Source organism: Colossoma macropomum, unplaced genomic scaffold, assembly GCF_904425465.1.
Source record: "Colossoma macropomum unplaced genomic scaffold, Colossoma_macropomum, whole genome shotgun sequence".
In the NCBI taxonomy this organism is placed as follows: Eukaryota; Metazoa; Chordata; class Actinopteri; order Characiformes; family Serrasalmidae; genus Colossoma; species Colossoma macropomum.
Window position 1 is genome coordinate 338,702 of NW_023494792.1, and position 18,821 is coordinate 357,522.

General features: G+C 39.4%; 1 protein-coding gene across 1 annotated transcript; it reads left to right on the forward strand.

Annotated features, from left to right (window-relative positions):
- The first annotated feature begins 1,402 nt into the window (after positions 1-1,402).
- On the forward strand, positions 1,403-17,997 carry LOC118812819 (zinc finger protein 850-like). The gene is given in 4 exon segments (XM_036577953.1): positions 1,403-1,490; positions 2,737-3,836; positions 9,856-11,378; positions 16,722-17,997. Coding segments are annotated over 2 exon segments (2,169 nt in total). The 5' UTR covers positions 1,403-1,490; positions 2,737-2,852; the 3' UTR covers positions 11,041-11,378; positions 16,722-17,997.
- Positions 17,998-18,821: the final 824 nt, after the last annotated feature.

The following is an 18,821-nucleotide window of genomic DNA, read 5'->3' on the forward strand; positions in this document are numbered from 1 at the left end:
GAATGAAGGCTCAAAACTGCTCCAAGAAGCAGTCTGTTCTGTTTCTTAATCTGTATTTTAACATAGAGCAAGACACTCAGATCTTTGGCTCAGCAGGGAGTCACTGACCGTCTTGTCGAGGATGCTGAATCAAGAACGCCATCACGGGCTGGGACCCACCATTGACGTTTTGGTATTTTTATTCTGGCTTGCCAGTGAAGCTTCATATCAGGTGGTGTCCAGGGCATTCAGCATACCCAGGACCACTGTCTGCAAAGTTGTCCACCAAGTGTCAGAGGAGCTGATGGCTGTCCTGAGCAGAGTCAACTGTGTGCCAGCGACAGCAGAGGAACAGTGGGTGCTGGAATTAAAAGGCTCGCCCAAAACTGTGCTTACAGAAGATCTGCATTAAAGCCCCAGGAGAGCCAGGCTCCTTTCGTCTCCTCCTGTATTGAAACAGCTGGTAAGATGCTGTCATGATGAAGAACCTTGCTTGGCCAAAGATTGCCAAGCAAGGTTCTTCTTTTCTGCTTTTTTAGCTTTAGAGAACCTTGCTTGGCAATCTACGGCTGTGTCCAGAAACCTTGAAAGTTACAGCTTTTTCCTACTGATCCTTCTCTCCTCCTTTGAAACTGATTTACAAAAAAATAACAAAAAACATTTATGCCAAAGAACAGTTACGTTCCAAGTACCATTGTGTCCATGAAGAGAAAAAAAAAACATCACACAAACATACCTCAGGCCTCAAAGAGACACAAAAGCCAAAGAAAAATATTTTTAAGGAATAATAATTTTATAATAAAAGACTGCTTGTTTACAGTAGATCATCCATAACCCTTTAGTGCTTTGCTTACTATTCTTCATGAACTATACTGATTACTGACTCCTTATGTACTCAACACTCACTAGAGTACACACACAAGGCATATATCTGCACATTACATCATTTTTGACTTTGTTCAGATTGAACTGGTCATCAGTGGAGCAGTCAGTGAATCTGCTAAAAACACTGAGCTGAAGGAGAGCATGAAGATAAACATACATTTTGCCTACTTTTAGGTGTAACTGACAAATTAAAACCGAAGAAGACATATTTCAGAAAAAAATTGGAATGTTAGTGTCCCGCTGTGCTGAAATTCTGTTAAATCTGAACCTGATCATCAATTAGATCTAATTTTTATAACCATTTTAAGTCCTCTGGTGCTGGTTACTACAGTAACATGAATGATTACACTGGACAGTCAGCAGACTGCTCTTATGAACATCTAGCCAATCAGAGTGCAGGAGGTGGGGTTTATAAGAATATGGCTCAGATAAAAACAACAACCCCAAAAAAACAAACACCACCCATGTTAACCGTGATCACGTGGTTCCCCCTTCTCCCTGCATTCCAGGTGGGGGCGCTAGTTCTACAACTGTAGCTCTCTAAAGAAAAAAAGTGGAGAAGAAGAATGGCTTTGATTAGCTCCACATTGTTATTATAGAGAGAAACAGGAGCTGCTCTGGTGAAGGTAAAGAGCTGATTAACACTTTTTCACACTATTTTCTCTGTGTTTTAACTCACTCTTACAGAAATTAGGCTGCTTCTGTGCTAGCTGTGTTGAGCTGAGGAGGCTAATGTTAGCTCTTAGCACTGTGATTTTGGTTGATAAAGTTTTTCTAGCTAGCTGGGTTGGAGACTGTCAACATTACTGTGGCATTACTGCATTACTTATTCCGAAAGAGAGGCTCCTCAGAATCTTGCCTCACTGGAAAATCCGTATACATAGACATTTGCTTGAGATATTTTTATTACCTTTTTAGGAAAGTGGGTACTTTTTTTCTTAGTTTATTTAGTCTTTGGAGAGAATCATTTGTATAAGTATTTGTTACTGGCTTTTTTGCCTGTGGCTTCAAAAAATGCTGGTATTTGCTTCTTTGTATATAAAAAAAAAAATGACAAAAGTTTTAGATTATGAGCACCGATCTGAGAACAGATTTTGGCCCAAATGGACTACCACTTCATTGTGCATTATTAATTATGCACGAATACAAACCATTTTGTTTTTTTCCCCAACAATGTGTACCACTGTCCAATGGCTACTATATTAACAGGGCAAAATTAACCATTGCACATGTCATAAGAAGCTTAAGTTACTTGCACAGCTATCCAGTTTTAAAGTTTAATTAAAAATCGCCAGTTTTCCATAAGTCATTTACCTTTGCTGTGGTGTTGCAGCAGTGAATGTGCATCGTGTGGGTTATAAAGTAAGGTTCAGCCAAGTGTTTGCCATGCACTGCATAGCATTATTAGCTAATAGGGCACTATTAAATTAAAGTGTCGATTTTTGCGTGCTGGCATAACAGGCCATCAAAATGGATGCTGAACAAAATAACAATCGTATCATATTTTCTGATACAACAGAAAAATCTCTTGAATTGAGTATTTAACTTAAGTGCATTGAGAAGTTATAGGTTTTATGTAGTTTGTATATGTGCTGTAAAGATTGCAGCGTGAGCTGCAACAGAAAGCAGCCTGCACACTCGCACAACTTGTCATGGCCATTATGTTAAGGGATCTGAACCCATGATCTTCTGGTTGCTTGCTTGCTTCAAGGGATCCTGTACTGATAATGAAGAGAGAATTGGATAAAATTGTATTATAATTAGACTTCATCTTTATTTGACTATTATTTTTACTTTTATTTTAATCCCTGACCAAACTTTGTCACTACTTTGTTGCATAAACACTTTTTTTTTTTCCTTTTTCTTCCCCAGTATGGAATAACCTCCTGCTTCAAGTCCTCTACTGCTCCTAGTGTCCACTCTCCTTCACAGTTCTGATTTGCTTCAATGAACACATCAAGCACTGCCACCAAGTGGAATACATCACAATGTCAGACCTACAAGAGATTAAATGTGAGAATATGGTGTCCAAAATCTCCATTACTGAGAAATCACCTTCTGCTACTCTCCGCACTAACACATCTGGCAGACAAATACAAAAAAATACAGAAAATTTAGGAACACATGAGTGCTCAGATTGTGGAAAACGTTTTATGGAGAGACATAATCTCAGAAAACACCAGCGAATTCACACAGGAGGAAAGCCGTTTCAGTGCTCAGAGTGTGGAAAGAGTTTTACTAGACTGGGTAATCTTCAAACACACCAGCGCATTCACACAAAAGAGAGACCGTATCACTGTTCAGACTGTGGGAAGAGTTTTAATCGACAAGGTAATCTTCAAACACACCAACGCATTCATACAGGAGAGAGACCATATCACTGCTTGGTATGTGGAAAGAGTTTTAATCAACAGAGTTCTTTCCAAGTACACCAGCGCATTCACACAGGAGAGAGGCCGTACTACTGCTCAGAATGTGGCCACAGTTTTATTCGACACTGTGATCTCCAAAGACACCAGCGCATTCACACGGGAGAGAAACCATATCGCTGCTCAGAGTGTGGGAACAGCTTTACTAGACAGAATCATCTCTTAACGCATAAGCGCATTCACACAGGAGAGAAACCTTTTCACTGCTCACAGTGTGGGAAGAGTTTTACTAAACAGAACGATCTCCAAAGACACCAGCGCATTCACACAGGAGAGAAACCGTATAAGTGCTCAGAGTGTGGGAAGAGTTTTACTAAACAAAGTGATTTTCAGAGACACCAGCGCATTCACACAGGAGAGAAACCGTATTACTGTTCAGAGTGTGGAAAGTGTTTTGCTGTACAGAGTAATTTCCAAAGACACCAGCGTATTCACACAGGAGAGAAACCGTATCAGTGTTCAGAGTGTGGAAAGAGTTTTGCTGCACAGTATAATTTCAAAATACACCAGCACATTCACACAGGAATGAAACCGTATCACTGAGTATGAGAGGCTTTAAGCAATCAAATTTCAAGTGCAAATGTGTTGGAAAGAGGTTTTTGATGATTTTTTGCTGCTAGCTAGGCCCAGAAATAAATCGGAAATTTTCCTTTATTTTATTTATTTCATAAAAGGAGCAATATATAATTTTTAAATGCATAGTTTTTCAACATGTAAAGAAAATAAGTAGGCTCTTTCTCAAAGAGAGTGTAACAGTGTAATAAAATTTACTGCAGTGCATAGCACACAAAAGAGATGTTCATAAAAGTCAGCGATAACTGCGCTATGCAAAATGTGCATTGTGGTTAAGTCTTATTCATGAAATCACCAATGTGGTGATCAGCACAGCAGACTCTCTTTACCTTGTTGATATCTTTACATTTGCTAATCCAAACTGACATGTTGCTGAACTAAGGCAAATTAATGAACAATGCCCAGTGCCAGAATCTCAGAATCAGTGCTATGGGCTCTAAATACTGTTTGTTTAGAAATGCAGCAACACTTACCAAGGTGGAAAAAGTATTAAACAATTGTAAACCATATCAATGCAGTACAAAATGTCACAACTTCTGTCAATGTCACAAGCAGTGGTGAAACAAGAAAGCGAGATAAAAATGCATTCAGATACGCAGTGCCCCAGTGAAACCATCTGGTTCTGTTCATGATCTCAGTTCTTTTTTTTAAATCAGGGCAGAGCAGCAAAATTGTATCTTTCCCTAATCTATGTTTGTTCTTTTTGTGTGATTGGCTGTTTTGAAATGACCTTACACTTCTTCGACTCTTACAACTGCAATTTGTCATGCCCAGTCCAGACCGATTTTAAAAAAATGCTTTTTAAATGTGTCTGTTAATTAACTGAATGATTGTATGTGCATGTTTTGTTAATGACACAATTTCAGTTCAAAAATAAAACATGAAAAACATTATCTAAGCTGCTTGTCCTAAATGTACTGCATTGCTAATGTCTCCATTCCAGGTAAGGAACCATAGCAATAAGAATCTCTGGGCAAGACTTCTAAAGCTACATTTTCCTACCTCTGTAACATAATTAAACTGTAAGTCACTCTGGACAAGAGGATCTGCCAAATGCCATAAAATGTAGATGTAAAATAAAACATACCCTGAAAATTTTATTACTGATGTAAACTGTTTACCTACTACTTGCAAAAAGGTACAATATCTTGGTGTAACTTTCTCTAAGTAAGCATGTATATATTGTCGAACAAAACCATTTATCTCTAAATAAAAGATCTTTACAGGAAAAGTAATAATGTAATAATATTTTTTTCTTGTGGAGCACTTATATTCATCCGTTCAGCATGTGATTCCAGCACACTGTAAATGGTAGCTGGCATTTTTAAATGTGTGGAAAAAAATAAAAATTGGAGAAATAAGATTTTGTTCTGACAGCAACAAAATGCTAAGTAGTGTTTCAATGTTTTTGAGGAACCTGTCCTTGACCCTTATACAGAACCATAGCCAGCCACTATAAAGCAGTTAATAACTGCTAAGTTGTCAAAAGGTACTGCTTTCAAGTATGTTATTGCAATTGTGTCTTGCTTTTTATGGCAGTGGTCACCAACCCTGTTACAGAAGATCTACCTTTCTGCATGCTTTAGCTCCCACCCTCATCGACCCCACCTGATCCATCTAATTAGTTCTTTCAGGAGTCCTGAGTTGGCTTTATGAGGTGTGTTACAGTTGGGTTGGAGGTGAAATTTGCAAGGAGGTAGATCACTAGGACTGCTGTTTATGCAAAGGCTGTAGAAAAACCTTGGTCCTGGAGATCTACCACCCTGAAGAGTCCAGATCCAGCACACCTGGCTCCAATAGTCAGATAATCCTTGAAGGCCTTCATTACATTAAGGTCTGGTAATCTATAATCTCTGCAGAGTGGTAGGTCTCCAGGAATAGGATTGGGCACCCCTGCTGTAGAAGTTTGGAGCTGGCTGGGAACTGACATCGCTGGCAGATGATTGGTGAGCTCATCTACTGTGCTGTAGTAATACCACTCATAATGGATGAAATGTAGTTATTTATTTATATCGTTATGTCCTGCTACTGCCTTGTGCTGGCATGGGAGCACGGAAGGCAACTGTGTTCACAGATAATGGTTTTTGGAAGTGATCCTGAGTGTATGCAGTGATGTTCACAACAAAATCATGTCTGTTCTTAATGCAGTGCCACCTGAGAGCCTAAAGTTCATGGCCATCCAATACCATTTTTTGGTATATTGTTCATTGCACACAGAGATTTCTCTGCATTCTCTAAATCTTTCAATGATATTATGTACCGTAGATCACCAAGTTCTTTGCTATTTTACATTGAGAACCATTATTCTTGAATTGTTGCACTATTTGCCTGTGCAGTCTTTCACAGAGTGGTAAACCCCTCCCCATCTTTACTTCTCAAACCTCAGCCTCTCTTGGATGTTCTTTTTATACCCAATGTTACTGACCTGTTGCCAATTAACCTCACCAGGTGTTTTGTAGCATTACACAACTTTACAAGTTTTTTGTTGCCCCTGTCCTAACTTTTTTGAATCGTGTTCATTCATTCATTCATCTTTAACCGCTTAATCCACCTAGGGTTGTGGTAGCACTTGGGAAAGCAGAGAATCCCAGATGACCCTGTCCCCCGCAACTTCCTCCAGCTCATTCAACCCCGAACCGCTCCCGGGGCAACTTGGAGAAATAATCCCTCTAGCGTGTCCTAGGACGACCTTTCTTAAAAATAGGGACCACTACCCCAGTCTGCCAGTCCAAGGGTACTGTTCCTGAGGTCCATGTGACATTCGTGGCTGACATGCCTCTGCACAGCCCCACAACATCCAGAGCCTTAAGCATTTCCAGGAAAATCTCATCCACCCCCAGTGCTTTGCTACTGAGGACCTTGCCAGCTACCTCAGTGACCTCCACCAGGGAAAGGGAGCCAGTCCCTCAAGGCCTCCTTTTTCAGCTTGACGGCCTCACTCACCACTAGTTTTCACCAGGGGGTTCTTGGGTTGCTGCCCTGACAGGCACCAACAAGCTTTTGGCCACAGCTACACCAGATGGCTTCCACAATGGAGGTTTTGAACAGGGTCCATTCAGACTCCATGTTCCCTACCTCTGTTCTTCTCAGTCACTCCCGTCCAGATCTCCCAGTCTGTGCCAACATGAGCATTTAAGTCTCCCAGCAAGGCTATGCAGTCTGTAGGCAAAGCCCTTTCCAGAACCCTGCCCACTTGCTCCAAGAAGGCCAAATACTCCGAACTGCTGTTTGGTGCATAAGCACACACAACAGTCAGAGCTCTCCTCACTGCAATTTTAATTTGCATCCAGGTTACATGGGCTGCCTGGCCACCAGGCGGTAGGTCCCGGTAACCCTCTCCTGGGCAGGGTACATGGTCTCTTGTGTACCTCAGTCATGGAGGATTTTGGAGTTAGTCTTCACTCCAGTCCTGTTTGCCTTAGGAGGCTCTAACAGGAGCATACTGCTCCAGATGACTTTGCTCTGAAGATCCCTAGACCTTTTGATATGTTGTCGTTATACTATTTTTAATTGAATATGGGGTTTAAATGATTTTCACATCATTGTATTCTGTTTTTATTTACAATTTGCACAGCGTCCCAAGGTTTTTGGAAACAAGGTTATATTATTATTATTATTATTATTATTATTTTATTATTTAAACACCCTCAGGGCCAAAGTAATCATGTGGTTCTAGTGTGAGTCCCTTGCCGTCCAGGTGGGGGCACTACTTCTATAACTGTGGTTCTACAAAATCAGTAAAGTGGAGAAGAAGAGCACAGTTTACAGTTCTATTAGAGAGAGAAAATGAGGAACTGTTTTGTTGAAGGTAAAGAGCTCTTTACATTCTGTTTTAACAGACTTTAACAGAAATAGGTGGAGAAATGTTCTCTTGAAAAGTAAGATGTAACATATGTGCAGAAGCAGTCCAGACTGAGCTAAGAAGGCTAATGTTAGCTCTTAGCTTTGTGATTTTGGGATGTTGCTCTGGTTGGGTTGGACAATGTCAGAGATGTGTAGTAACTAGTCCTATTTATTCAGTTACATATAAGACAGACTTTGATGGATTTGCACTTTACTGAGTGTTTTCAGATGATAGTACCTTTTATTTTACTCCTTTTCTCTATTGTGTCAGTGAGTAATCTATTTTTTGGCAGTTCCATTTTAGTCAATAACATTTAATTGCTTTTTTGTGGAGGAACTTAATTTCATTGTTGTGTTGGTTACTCACACCCCTTGTTTTAGACCATTAGGATCCAAAAGGAGAAGAATATATCAAATCAAATGAGCCTATCAAATGTCAGTTCTTATGTTGATGGACTGTGTGGCTGGATGTACCATGATGTTCCTCTACAGTTTTAGAAGTTACTAAATTACTTGATTTTATTGCTGCTACTCCTTTTTTGCTAGTTCACTTTCAGTTCTTGAGCCATTATTTCCTTTGCTTATTTTCTTTATTTATATGTTTCATTGTGGGTGGGGTGTACTGATTAAGTTTAGGTGGCAGGGGGTGGGGTTCTGGTTAAGTTTGTGTGGATATCTCTGGTTATGATTGGGTGAGGGATTGCTGACCATGTTTGGGTGGAGATTACGGCACAACTTTGGGTGGGAGTTACTGGTTAAGTTTTTGGTTGGGGGTGGGCCGGTGAACAGCTGGTAGATTAAGAAGTGATATCCAGCAATTTTTTCAAGCCCTTTATGTAGTTTATCCAGTAATCCAATCTTAATCTTTGGTTGGTGGTTGAGGGCTTTCTTGAGAGTGAGTACAGAGCTGTTCAGGAGTCTGATGTATGAACTGATTATGAAAGTTCTTGAAAGGATTGTTAAAATTAGAATGTAGAAGTGAGCCTGTGATTGGACAGAAATATTTAGCTAAACCAATGATAACCAATGACTACTGTTAGAGACCTATCAGAGTAACAAATGAGAACTAGATCTGTTAAAATGCAGTATAGCGGGCTCAGATCAGGTATTAAGATGATAATATTTTACGTACCGTTTTCAAAATGTGAAAAAACATGGAAAAAGAAATAACTATCAATTAATAATTCTTTCTTCCCCTCTATTTTTGCCCTACACACGAATCACTTCACCTAGATCTTGTAGTTTAAAAATTTCCTGTGGTGAGGTGTCTTGTTAATCATTATCATTGATTTAATCAGAACTTGACTGTAGATTCTAATAAACATTTAACTCCTAAACAGAGTCATGGTGAAAAATACCTATCCAGTTAGCTTAAAAGGGAGCTTAAACAGTCGTAAAGGCTGTAATTGTTGTTGTCATTTCACAAGGAAAAAGTTAAGCAGCATCAGGCAGAAGACAAGATCGTGCCACAGGGTTTACTTCATTTTTGCGTCTACCACCTGAAATGTGCTAACATCTGTACAACAAGTGACATTATCTTTGTGTTCCTTGGCCAGTAAAAATTTCAAATCAATATGTTTATTATTTTATGACTGTCTACATTATCAGTTTTTGGTCTCATGAGCCAAACTCTTTGGCCCAGAAACACTCAGGAAACACAGTTTGTTCCTTGACACCCCAGTCATCTGTAGTTTGAACCTCTCCTTTTCTCATCAGGACATAAAAAATTCTTCTGCTATCTCTTCTGTAGTATACAACAAAAATATTTTATGTTGCTGGCCTTTCAGCAATCATGACATCATAATTTCATGATCAGCCAACTTTTTACTCTCTGATCAAAGTTTGTTTGTCACTATTTTGTGGCATTTGATTTTTTTGTTTCTTTTTTCTTCTCCAGTATGGAATGACCTCCTGTTTCAAGTCGTCTCTTGCTCCTAGTGTTCACTTTCTACTCGGTTCTAACGTACAAGAATTCAAGGAATGCCACCAAGAGGAATACGTCACAATGTTGAAAGTACAAGAGATTAAATGTGAGGATATGGAGTCCAAAAGCTCCATTGCTGAGAGTACATCCTCTACTACCCTTCATACTAACACATCTCGCAAAGACACTCGAAAAAACAAAGGCAATGAAAGAACTCACCAGTGCTTAGAGTGTGGAAAGTGTTTTACCGAGAGAAATAATCTCCAAAAACACCAGTGCATTCACAAAGGAGAGAAGCCGTTTCACTGCACAGACTGTGGAAGAAGTTTTACTAGACAGGGTAATCTCCAAAAACACCAGTGCATTCATGCAGGAAAGAAGCCGTACCACTGTTCAGAGTGTGGAAGAAGTTTTACTAGGTTGGGTAATCTTCAAGTACACCAGCGCATTCACACAGGAGAGAAACCGTATCACTGTTCAGAATGTGGGAAGAGTTTTAATCGACAGAGTAATCTTCAAACACACCAGCGCATTCATACAGGAAAAAAGCCATATTGGTGTTCAGATTGTGGAAAGAGTTTTACCAGACAGGGTAATCTCCAAACACACCAACGTATTCACACAGGAGAGAAACCATATCACTGCTTGGAGTGTGGACAGAGGTTTAATCAACAGATTAATCTTCATATACATCAGCGAATTCACACAGGAGAGAAACCGTATCACTGTTCAGAGTGTGGGAAGAGCTTCAATCAACAAAGTAATTTCCAAATACACCAGCGCATTCACACAGGAGAGAAACCGTATAGCTGCTCAGAGTGTGGACAGCGGTTTAATCAACAGAGTTCTCTTCAAGTACACCAGCGTATTCACACAGGAGAGAAACCGTATCAGTGCTCAGAGTGTGGACAGAGGTTTAATCAGCAGAGTTCCCTCCACGTACACCAGCGCATTCATACAGGAGAGAAACCGTATTACTGCACAGACTGTGGACAGAGTTTTATTAGACAAAGTGATCTCCAAAGACACCAGCGCATTCACACAGGAGAGAAACCGTTTCACTGCTCAGAGTGTGGACAGAATTTTACTAGACTGAGTAATCTGCAAACACACCAGCGCATTCACACAGGAGAGAAACCGTATCAGTGCTCACAGTGCGGGAAGTGCTTTAATAAACAGGGTGATCTCCAACGGCACCATCGCATTCACTCAGGAGAGAAACCGTATCGCTGCTCAGATTGTGGAAAGAGTTTTGCTGCACAGAGTAATCTAAAAAAACACCAGCGCACTCACACAGGAGTGAAACCGTATTACTGTTCAGAGTGTGGAAAAGGCTTTACTGTACTGAGTAATCTCCGAAAACACCAGCATGTTCACACAGGAGAGAAACCATATCACAGAATGTAGATTTAAATTTGAAGACCTACAAACAGTGCTGTACCATGCAAAACGTGCAGCATGATATAGAGCTATTCATGAAGTCACCTTGGAGATGAACAGCACACCAGTCTCTACTTACCTTGTTGGTATTTTTACATGTGCTATTCAAAATCGATGTATTGCTGAACTAATGCATGTTAATTAACAATGCTCAGTGCCTGTTCGGGGCCAAAAAGGACATACATTCTTGATAAACATCTGAGCCTCCTCCAAAGCCACAGTCAGTCATGAGCCGAGAGTCAGCACCAAAACTCACTCTGCTGTCCTGTTTGAGATGAAAAGGGCTCTGTCTGAGCTATACAGTGGTGAGTTAATCAGTTTTTACTAAATCAAAATGGAGTTACTTGGGCAAAAGAAGACAACACAGAATATTTAACAATGTTCAGTGTTCACTTTTGAAGCAAAATGTTCTGGGATAAGGAAAAAAAGACAAGGGTTATGCTTGCAGGACATCCCAAGATCTGGTTTACATTTAGAGATCTGTATTACTTCAAAATTAAAAATCAGGATTACTTTATTTCACCAAGTATATTACACATACAAGGAATTTAATATATTTATGGTGGCTGATTCACTAAACAAGACGGTAACTATTGGAAACCTTCCTCACGTGGTGCTAAAGGAGACCTGGGACCATCAAGTAATACATTGTGTCTAAGACTGTATAATACTTATGCAACTTTTATAAATAGACTATATCAATTTGAGTTGGTGGACTTGGCTCTAACTGTTGTTGAGTGTGAGCATTTCTTCCCTCCTCTTTAATGATCAGAGTTTGTCAGAGGTGCTTATGATTTTTTTTATTACAAATGATCCATGTATACTTTAAAAAAAAAAATCCCTAGGTGGGACTTTTGGGTTCACACAGCTAGTCTTGAGCTCTGTGGTCAGAGTAGCTGAAAATGAGCCTCATAAAAATGGGCTTCAGGGAAAGAGTCAAGCACTGAGGAATCAAGGAAAAACCTCACAAGCTTCCTTCCAAGCAAAGAGCTTGAAAGATTATATAAAAGCCAAACATTCTTATCTATTGATTGACATGGCTACGGTACTGATGAAGATTCAAGGGATTCAAAGCTTGAATCCCAGAGCTAGTTCAGAAACAGAAACTCATATCAAGTACAAACACAAAAGATGGTAAACTCTTTGCTACTTTATTATTGGAGTGCAATATTTTATAAATGCATTTGGAATTTTATAATAATAATCATAATTTTAAAACAACAAATTAGTCGTAAATTAGGAATAGGCAGGGTAATTGACTGTCTGTTGTCTTGCACAGCAGTCATTCTGGTAATGGCCAATGAGAATATAGGTTCTGCAATTTCATCATCAAACATGGCCTCCTACTTTGGCAGGGAGGGCTGTTTGATATGGAAAATGTTAGAGTAAAACAGATATACACGAATTTGCCTAATATACCATTTAAGAAAAGGAAGCATAGATTGGAACAGAATACATTTACATATAAAACTGATTTGATCAGGTCATTGTAGTGATACTTGATTTATTGTTATCAGATTTTGTTAGCTGGTGATTTTAATCTTTTACTTTTTTTTATCAAGGATCTTACCCACAGGCACATTTGGGCTTGTTTTTTTTTTTGATTCTCTCTCTTTTTGTTTGGAAGACATTGCAGTACAAGATCATAAATGTATTACATTTTAAGCAGTTTTTTTAAGCCAGTGTTGCTCACCCCAAAGGTATTGCTTACTCTCATGTCTGTAACAGTGAGTCAGTTGCCCAAATATTCAGGTGTTTTTTCTGATGGGAGTCAACATTTTGTTATGTTGAGGCCTTGTGCTAAAATAAAAAAAAAAATCAAGTTTGCCCCCATCATTCCGCACTCAATACTCCATAATGACAAAGTAAAACAGAATTTTTGCAAATTTATTAAAAAGGAAAAACAAAAATTTTGCATGGACATAAGTATTCAGAGCCCTTCCTATGACACTTTAAATTTAGCGCTGGGGGCCTCCTATTTCTCATAATCATCTTTGAGATGTTTCTACACCTTGATTGTAGTCCATCTGTGGTAAATTCAGTTGATTGGACATGATTTGGAAAGACACACGCCTGTCTATATAAGGTCTCACAGCTGACAATGCATATCAGAGCAAAAACCAAGCCATAAGGAAGACTCTTAAATGGAAAAAGAACGAAATGAAGGAATTTATTGTTGTGAAATGTGCTGTGTTATACGTTCTGTAGTTGTGTGTGAATGTGCTGAAGTTGTATTTTAGGCTGCCTATTTTGTGTTTCTCCTTATATGGTCATGTTTGTCACACCTGTTACTTGTCCTGTATAAGCTGGGTCTAATCTTTGCATCAGTCCAGCTATAAAACTGTGTCAGTCCATTGTCTTATGGGCTGGCTGGGTGTCTGGAACCTGCGAGCGCAACGAATAAACTTCACTTGTCCAGACAACAGATCGAGTCCCCTGGTTTGGAATCAAGAGGGTTTGGATTTTTCAGAAATTTATCATTTTCTGAATGGAATTTGGAACAACCAGGAGTCCTCCTAGAGCTGGCTGCAACACCAAACTAAGTAATCGGTGGAGAAGGGCCTTGGTAAGAGAGGTGACCAAGAACCCGATGGTCACTCTGGTTGAGCTCCAAAGATCTTGTGTGCAGATGGGAGAAACATCCAGAAGGTGAACCATCACTGCAGCACTCCACCAATCTGGGCTTTATGGCAGAGTGGCCAGACAGAAGCCTTTCCTCAGTAAAAGACACATGAATGCCCACATGGAGGACTCTCAGACTGTGAGAAACAAGATTCTCTTGTCTGATGAAACCAAGATTGAACTTTTTGGCCTCAATTCTAAACCTCATGTCCGGAGGAAACCAGGCACTGCTCATCACCTGCCCAATACCATTCATACAGGGAAGCATGGTGGTGGCAGCAGCATGCTATGGGGTTGTTTTTCAGCAGCTGAGAGAGGGAGACTGGTCAGGGTTGAGGGAAAGCTGAATGCAGCAATGTACAGAGATATTCTTAATGAAAACGTGATGCAGAGCACTCTGGACCTCAGATTGGGCTGAAGGTTCACCTTCCAACAAGACAATGACCCTAAGCACCCAGCCAAGACAACACAGGAGTGGCTTAGGGGCAACTCTGTAAATGTCCTTGAGTGGCCCAGTCAGAGCTCTGACTTGAACCCAGTCAAACATCTCTGGAGAGACCTGAAAATGGCTGTCCACCGATGTCGCTATCCAACCTGACAAAGCTTGAGAGAATCTGCAGAGAAGAATGGCAGAAAATCCCCAAATTCAGGTGTGCAAACCTTGTGGCATCAAACCCAAGAAGACTGGAGGCTGTAATCGCTGCCAAAGCTGCTTCAACTAAGTACTGAGTAAAGGGTCTGAATACGTAGGTCAATGCAATATTTGAGTTCTTCGTTTTCAATGAATTTGCAAAAACTTCAAAAATTCTGTTTATTATTATGGGGTATTGAGTGCAGAATGATGGGGAAAAACTTAACATAACAAAACGTGAAAAAAACATGAAAGGGTCTGAAGAATATCCGAATGCGTTGTACATAACCGATTTGGTAAATTGTTTTAACAATGGATGCTCAGCTTTGTTATACAAGATTTCGCCTGTAAAGTCCAGGATCAAGTTGTTAGTAAATTCCCGCTCTTGGTTAAAAAGTGATATATTGCCCCTTAAGTGAAAACACAGCAAACTGAACATAGGTGGAAATTCTCTAAGTTGCATGTTCACTATCATCAGCTGAAAGATTTGTTGGTTTCTTGCAATGCTAGCATTAGAGAGGGAAGGACTGCTTATTTTAGTAATCTTTTTGTGGTTAAATATAATAAAATATAATCCATGTTTTTTTTATTATCTACTGTTGATTCCTTTGTGAATGTGTCTGTTACTACTATTGATTGTGAACATTTTCTTTTAGTATGTGAAAACAGTACCATGGATAATATTCTGTTTGAGCTGCAATACATTCATCATTCATTCGTCATCTTAACCACTTAATCCGACTAGGGTCGCGGTAGCAGTTAGGAGAGCAGAGAATCCCAGGCCAACTTGGAGATATAATCCCTCCAGCGGGTCCTAGGACAACCTCTGGGTCTCATCGCAGTAGGCCATGCAGGGTAATCACCACTGGGTGGCGGCCAAGGGAATTCTGATCAGATGCCCAGACCACCCCAACTGGCTCCTCTCAGTGTGGAAGAGTAGCGGCTCTACGGATGACCAAGCTCCCCACCCTGTCAGTGTAGGTCGCCACCCTGTTACGAAAGCTTATTTCTGCCACTTGTATTCGCAATCTCATTCTTTCGGTCATTACCCAAAGCTCATGACCACAGGTGAGGGTCAGGATATAAACCGATCAGTAAACAGAGAGCTTTGCCTTATGGCTCAGCTCCCTCTTCACCACTACAGTCCAGTACAGTGCCCGCATTACTGCTGCCGCCTGTCCCAGCCTGCAGCCGATCTCACCATCCCGCTTCTCATCACTTGTAAACAAGACCCCAAGATACTTAAACTCCTCCATCTGGGGCAGGTCCTGGAGTGGGCATGCCAACCTTTTGTAATACAATGATTCTAAATAAACTTGCATTATTTCATTGGATGAAGTAGAAAAAAATTGTGTACCACTTGTGTTGATCTTCTAATCTCTTTGACATGTGCTCCCTACTAACTCTCTAAAAAGGTTTTGGGATCTGTTGCCTCTATGTGCTGGCTACTGTAAAGAATCCCTCATTTTAGGATGTGTCCCTGACTATAATAAGACAGGTATTCTCCAGCTTTACCTTAATTAAGCTGACCTTGACCCTTCAGTTTGTAATAATTGTAATCTCATTTTTTAAAAACTTCCTCTTACTTTAGAAGTTTTAAAGAAAACAGTTTCTAATCAGCTTTTACTTTTTTGGGGGGTAAACAGCATTTTTGGCTTCGGTCTGTTTGGCTTTTGCCCAAGGCACACCACTGATTTCGAGATCTGGTTGTTCGTACACCAGTGGTTTCTTTTTCAGGACATTCCAAATAGTTGTATTGGCTATGCCCAGTGCTTGTGGATTGGCTCCAATCAAATTTCCCTATTTTTCCAGCTTTAAAATGGTTTGCTCTTCTCCCATAGACAGCCTTATGCTCTTCATCCTGCTGTATCCTTTTTAACAACAAATGCGGTCTTCACAACTGAAACCTAGGGCTCAAACCAGGAGTAGACATTCAGAGCTATTGACTTTTTAAACAGTTGATCTAACATTTAAATGTAACTAGAACCCCTGTTACTTACATGTTTCAAAATTTTTGCTCACTTGAAAAATAGGTGGGTTCAATCAAAAGGTGCCGTGTTCTGAGATGTTTTACACATCTAGACGTATTCATTGTACAGCAAAAACAAAAGGATTGGCCTAATATGTTTGGAAGAAACTGTATCTGCCTGCTTACTGGGAAATGTGCAGGACACAAGTCAGATTCCAGATGCAACCAATTCTCACAAGGTTGGAGATAGCTGAATGATGAAGGCACTTCATGTACATGCATGATGTTTTATTGCTGATATATTTAGTGCCTGTCCAAAAGACAGTGTTGACATATATTTCTTTATCCATCTTATGAATTGTTTTTGCTAATTTTAAAGATTTGAGATACTGTATCGATGGTGTTTTGTCTTTTATGCTGTTTTAGGTGTTTGCTGTTTGGTGTGTGGGAATCTGCAGTCTGCCTTGTCCTCTTCACTCCACCACATTGGTCTTTGAAAGAAGAGAAGAAATATCAATAAGAAGTTACTGGATGCTACAAACCTCTCTACAGTAGACCAGAAGATCACATCCTGAATATCTTGTACACAAACATACATTCTCTCTCACTTTACCTAAGGAGTGTGTTGTATTTCAGTGGTGTAATGGTGTGTGTATAGGACAGTATACCATGATTTGTAAAGGATCCCCACTGCAACATGTCCACGCACCATGCATAAATATTTTCCATACAGTCCATGCAATAATTTCATCTTTCCTCGTTTTCGGTGAAGTGGCTTATCAGTGATAGGCTCTACAGCCTGTGATGTAATTTGATGCAGACTTTATGCATGCTGATTTAGATAACAGATAACTTTACTCAAGAGAGTATGCCTAAGTAGATCAGAAATGGCAGATAAGAATTTGCAGACATTTCTCTTTTACTCTGTCGATCTCTTTGATCTATCATGCCGCACACCGCATTTACATGTTCATTTAAAAGAGTGTATATTGATGCATTTTGAACCATGGACCTGTTTTATTTTTTTTTAATGAACAGTTTCATTCAGTGCTGGGAATGTGTAATCACAGCAAGGAGACAATAGAAGTTCAGATTATGAGTACATTTCCAAAAGCACACAGCTATTTCTGCACTGTAACCACATGGCTATGGCATAATTTTGGAAGGAGAGAAGGTTGGGACACAACCAATATAATGTATCTGAAGCAGTGTTCTGGTGTCAGCTGAACAACTTCTCTCAGACGATGCATTACCAGTGTCTCAGTTCCGCCATACGGTCCTGGACAAGCTTGAAAGACGTGCAAAGTTTGCAATGTACCATAAAATGTATGCTGAAAATTATATCACTGTGGTTTTGTTTTGTCACTACTTGCAAAAGAGTAAAACATCTCAGTGTAACTTACTCTTTAGACTGATCTAGAGCACAGAACATGTGTATTTGCTAAGTGGTCTGCAGGCACCAGCAGTTCTAAGGAACATGTCCTTGACCCTCATGGCCATTATAAAGTGGTTCTAAGTTAATGCTGTGTCTGAAGGTACTGCATTCAAACATTCATGGAGTGGGCAGTGAACTGACACCTCCTGCCCAATGTTATTTCTGTGGTAGGATCATCTATTATGCAGTTAAGCAAAGCATAAGAAAAGGTGGCTATAGTAATATTACTGTGCACCATGGTTGCAAAATTTAGGATCATTATTGTTATCTGCCCTGTGATGGACTGGTGACCTGTCCAGGGTGTATCCTACCTTCCGCTCAATGATAGCTTGGATAGGCTCCAGCACACCACTGCGACCCAGTAGGATAAGTGGTTTAGATGATGTATGTATGTATATGTATTTTTATCATTATTGTACCTTTTAATTGTACCTTTTTAAACTATGTTTTCAAAAATATTCTCATTATTGTTCAGGCTTTATTAGACAATTAAAAATCACATCCTATTATGCTTTTAAATAGCATTTGCAATTTTAATGTATGTAAGATAATCATGTACAATACGAAGTTCAAATAAAAAATAAAAAGTTAATCTTGCTTGGTATTTTATAAGAACTAATAACAAATTATTACTATAACAAATATTGCAATTATTGTTGTAAACTTTAAGCATTTGTGCTTTTATCTTTCGTGATCCTCAAATTCGCGTTCAAATTCAGCTGGGCATTCATGGAGCAGTTTAAGTTGAAATGTAAAGAAACATTTTATTGCAGACATTTTTGATGTAACTGATGTATTTAAACAGAAATAGTCATGTTTCTGAAAGCAGTAAAGTGTTAAAGTGTCCTGCTGTGCTGAAATGGGATAAAACTCATGGTAAAATAAAGAAGATAAAACTTTTAGTCTCTAACCACATCCACTCAGCTGCAGCTGTTTTATTTAATTCTACTTTTATATGATTTTGGTATTTTGTAGTTATTGTTGTACACTTATCATTCTTTTTTATTTTTATTAATTTATTTTATTCTGAACATTTACTTTTTAGATATTGTTTATTGTTTTACATTTTGCTTTCTTTATTTAATTTATTT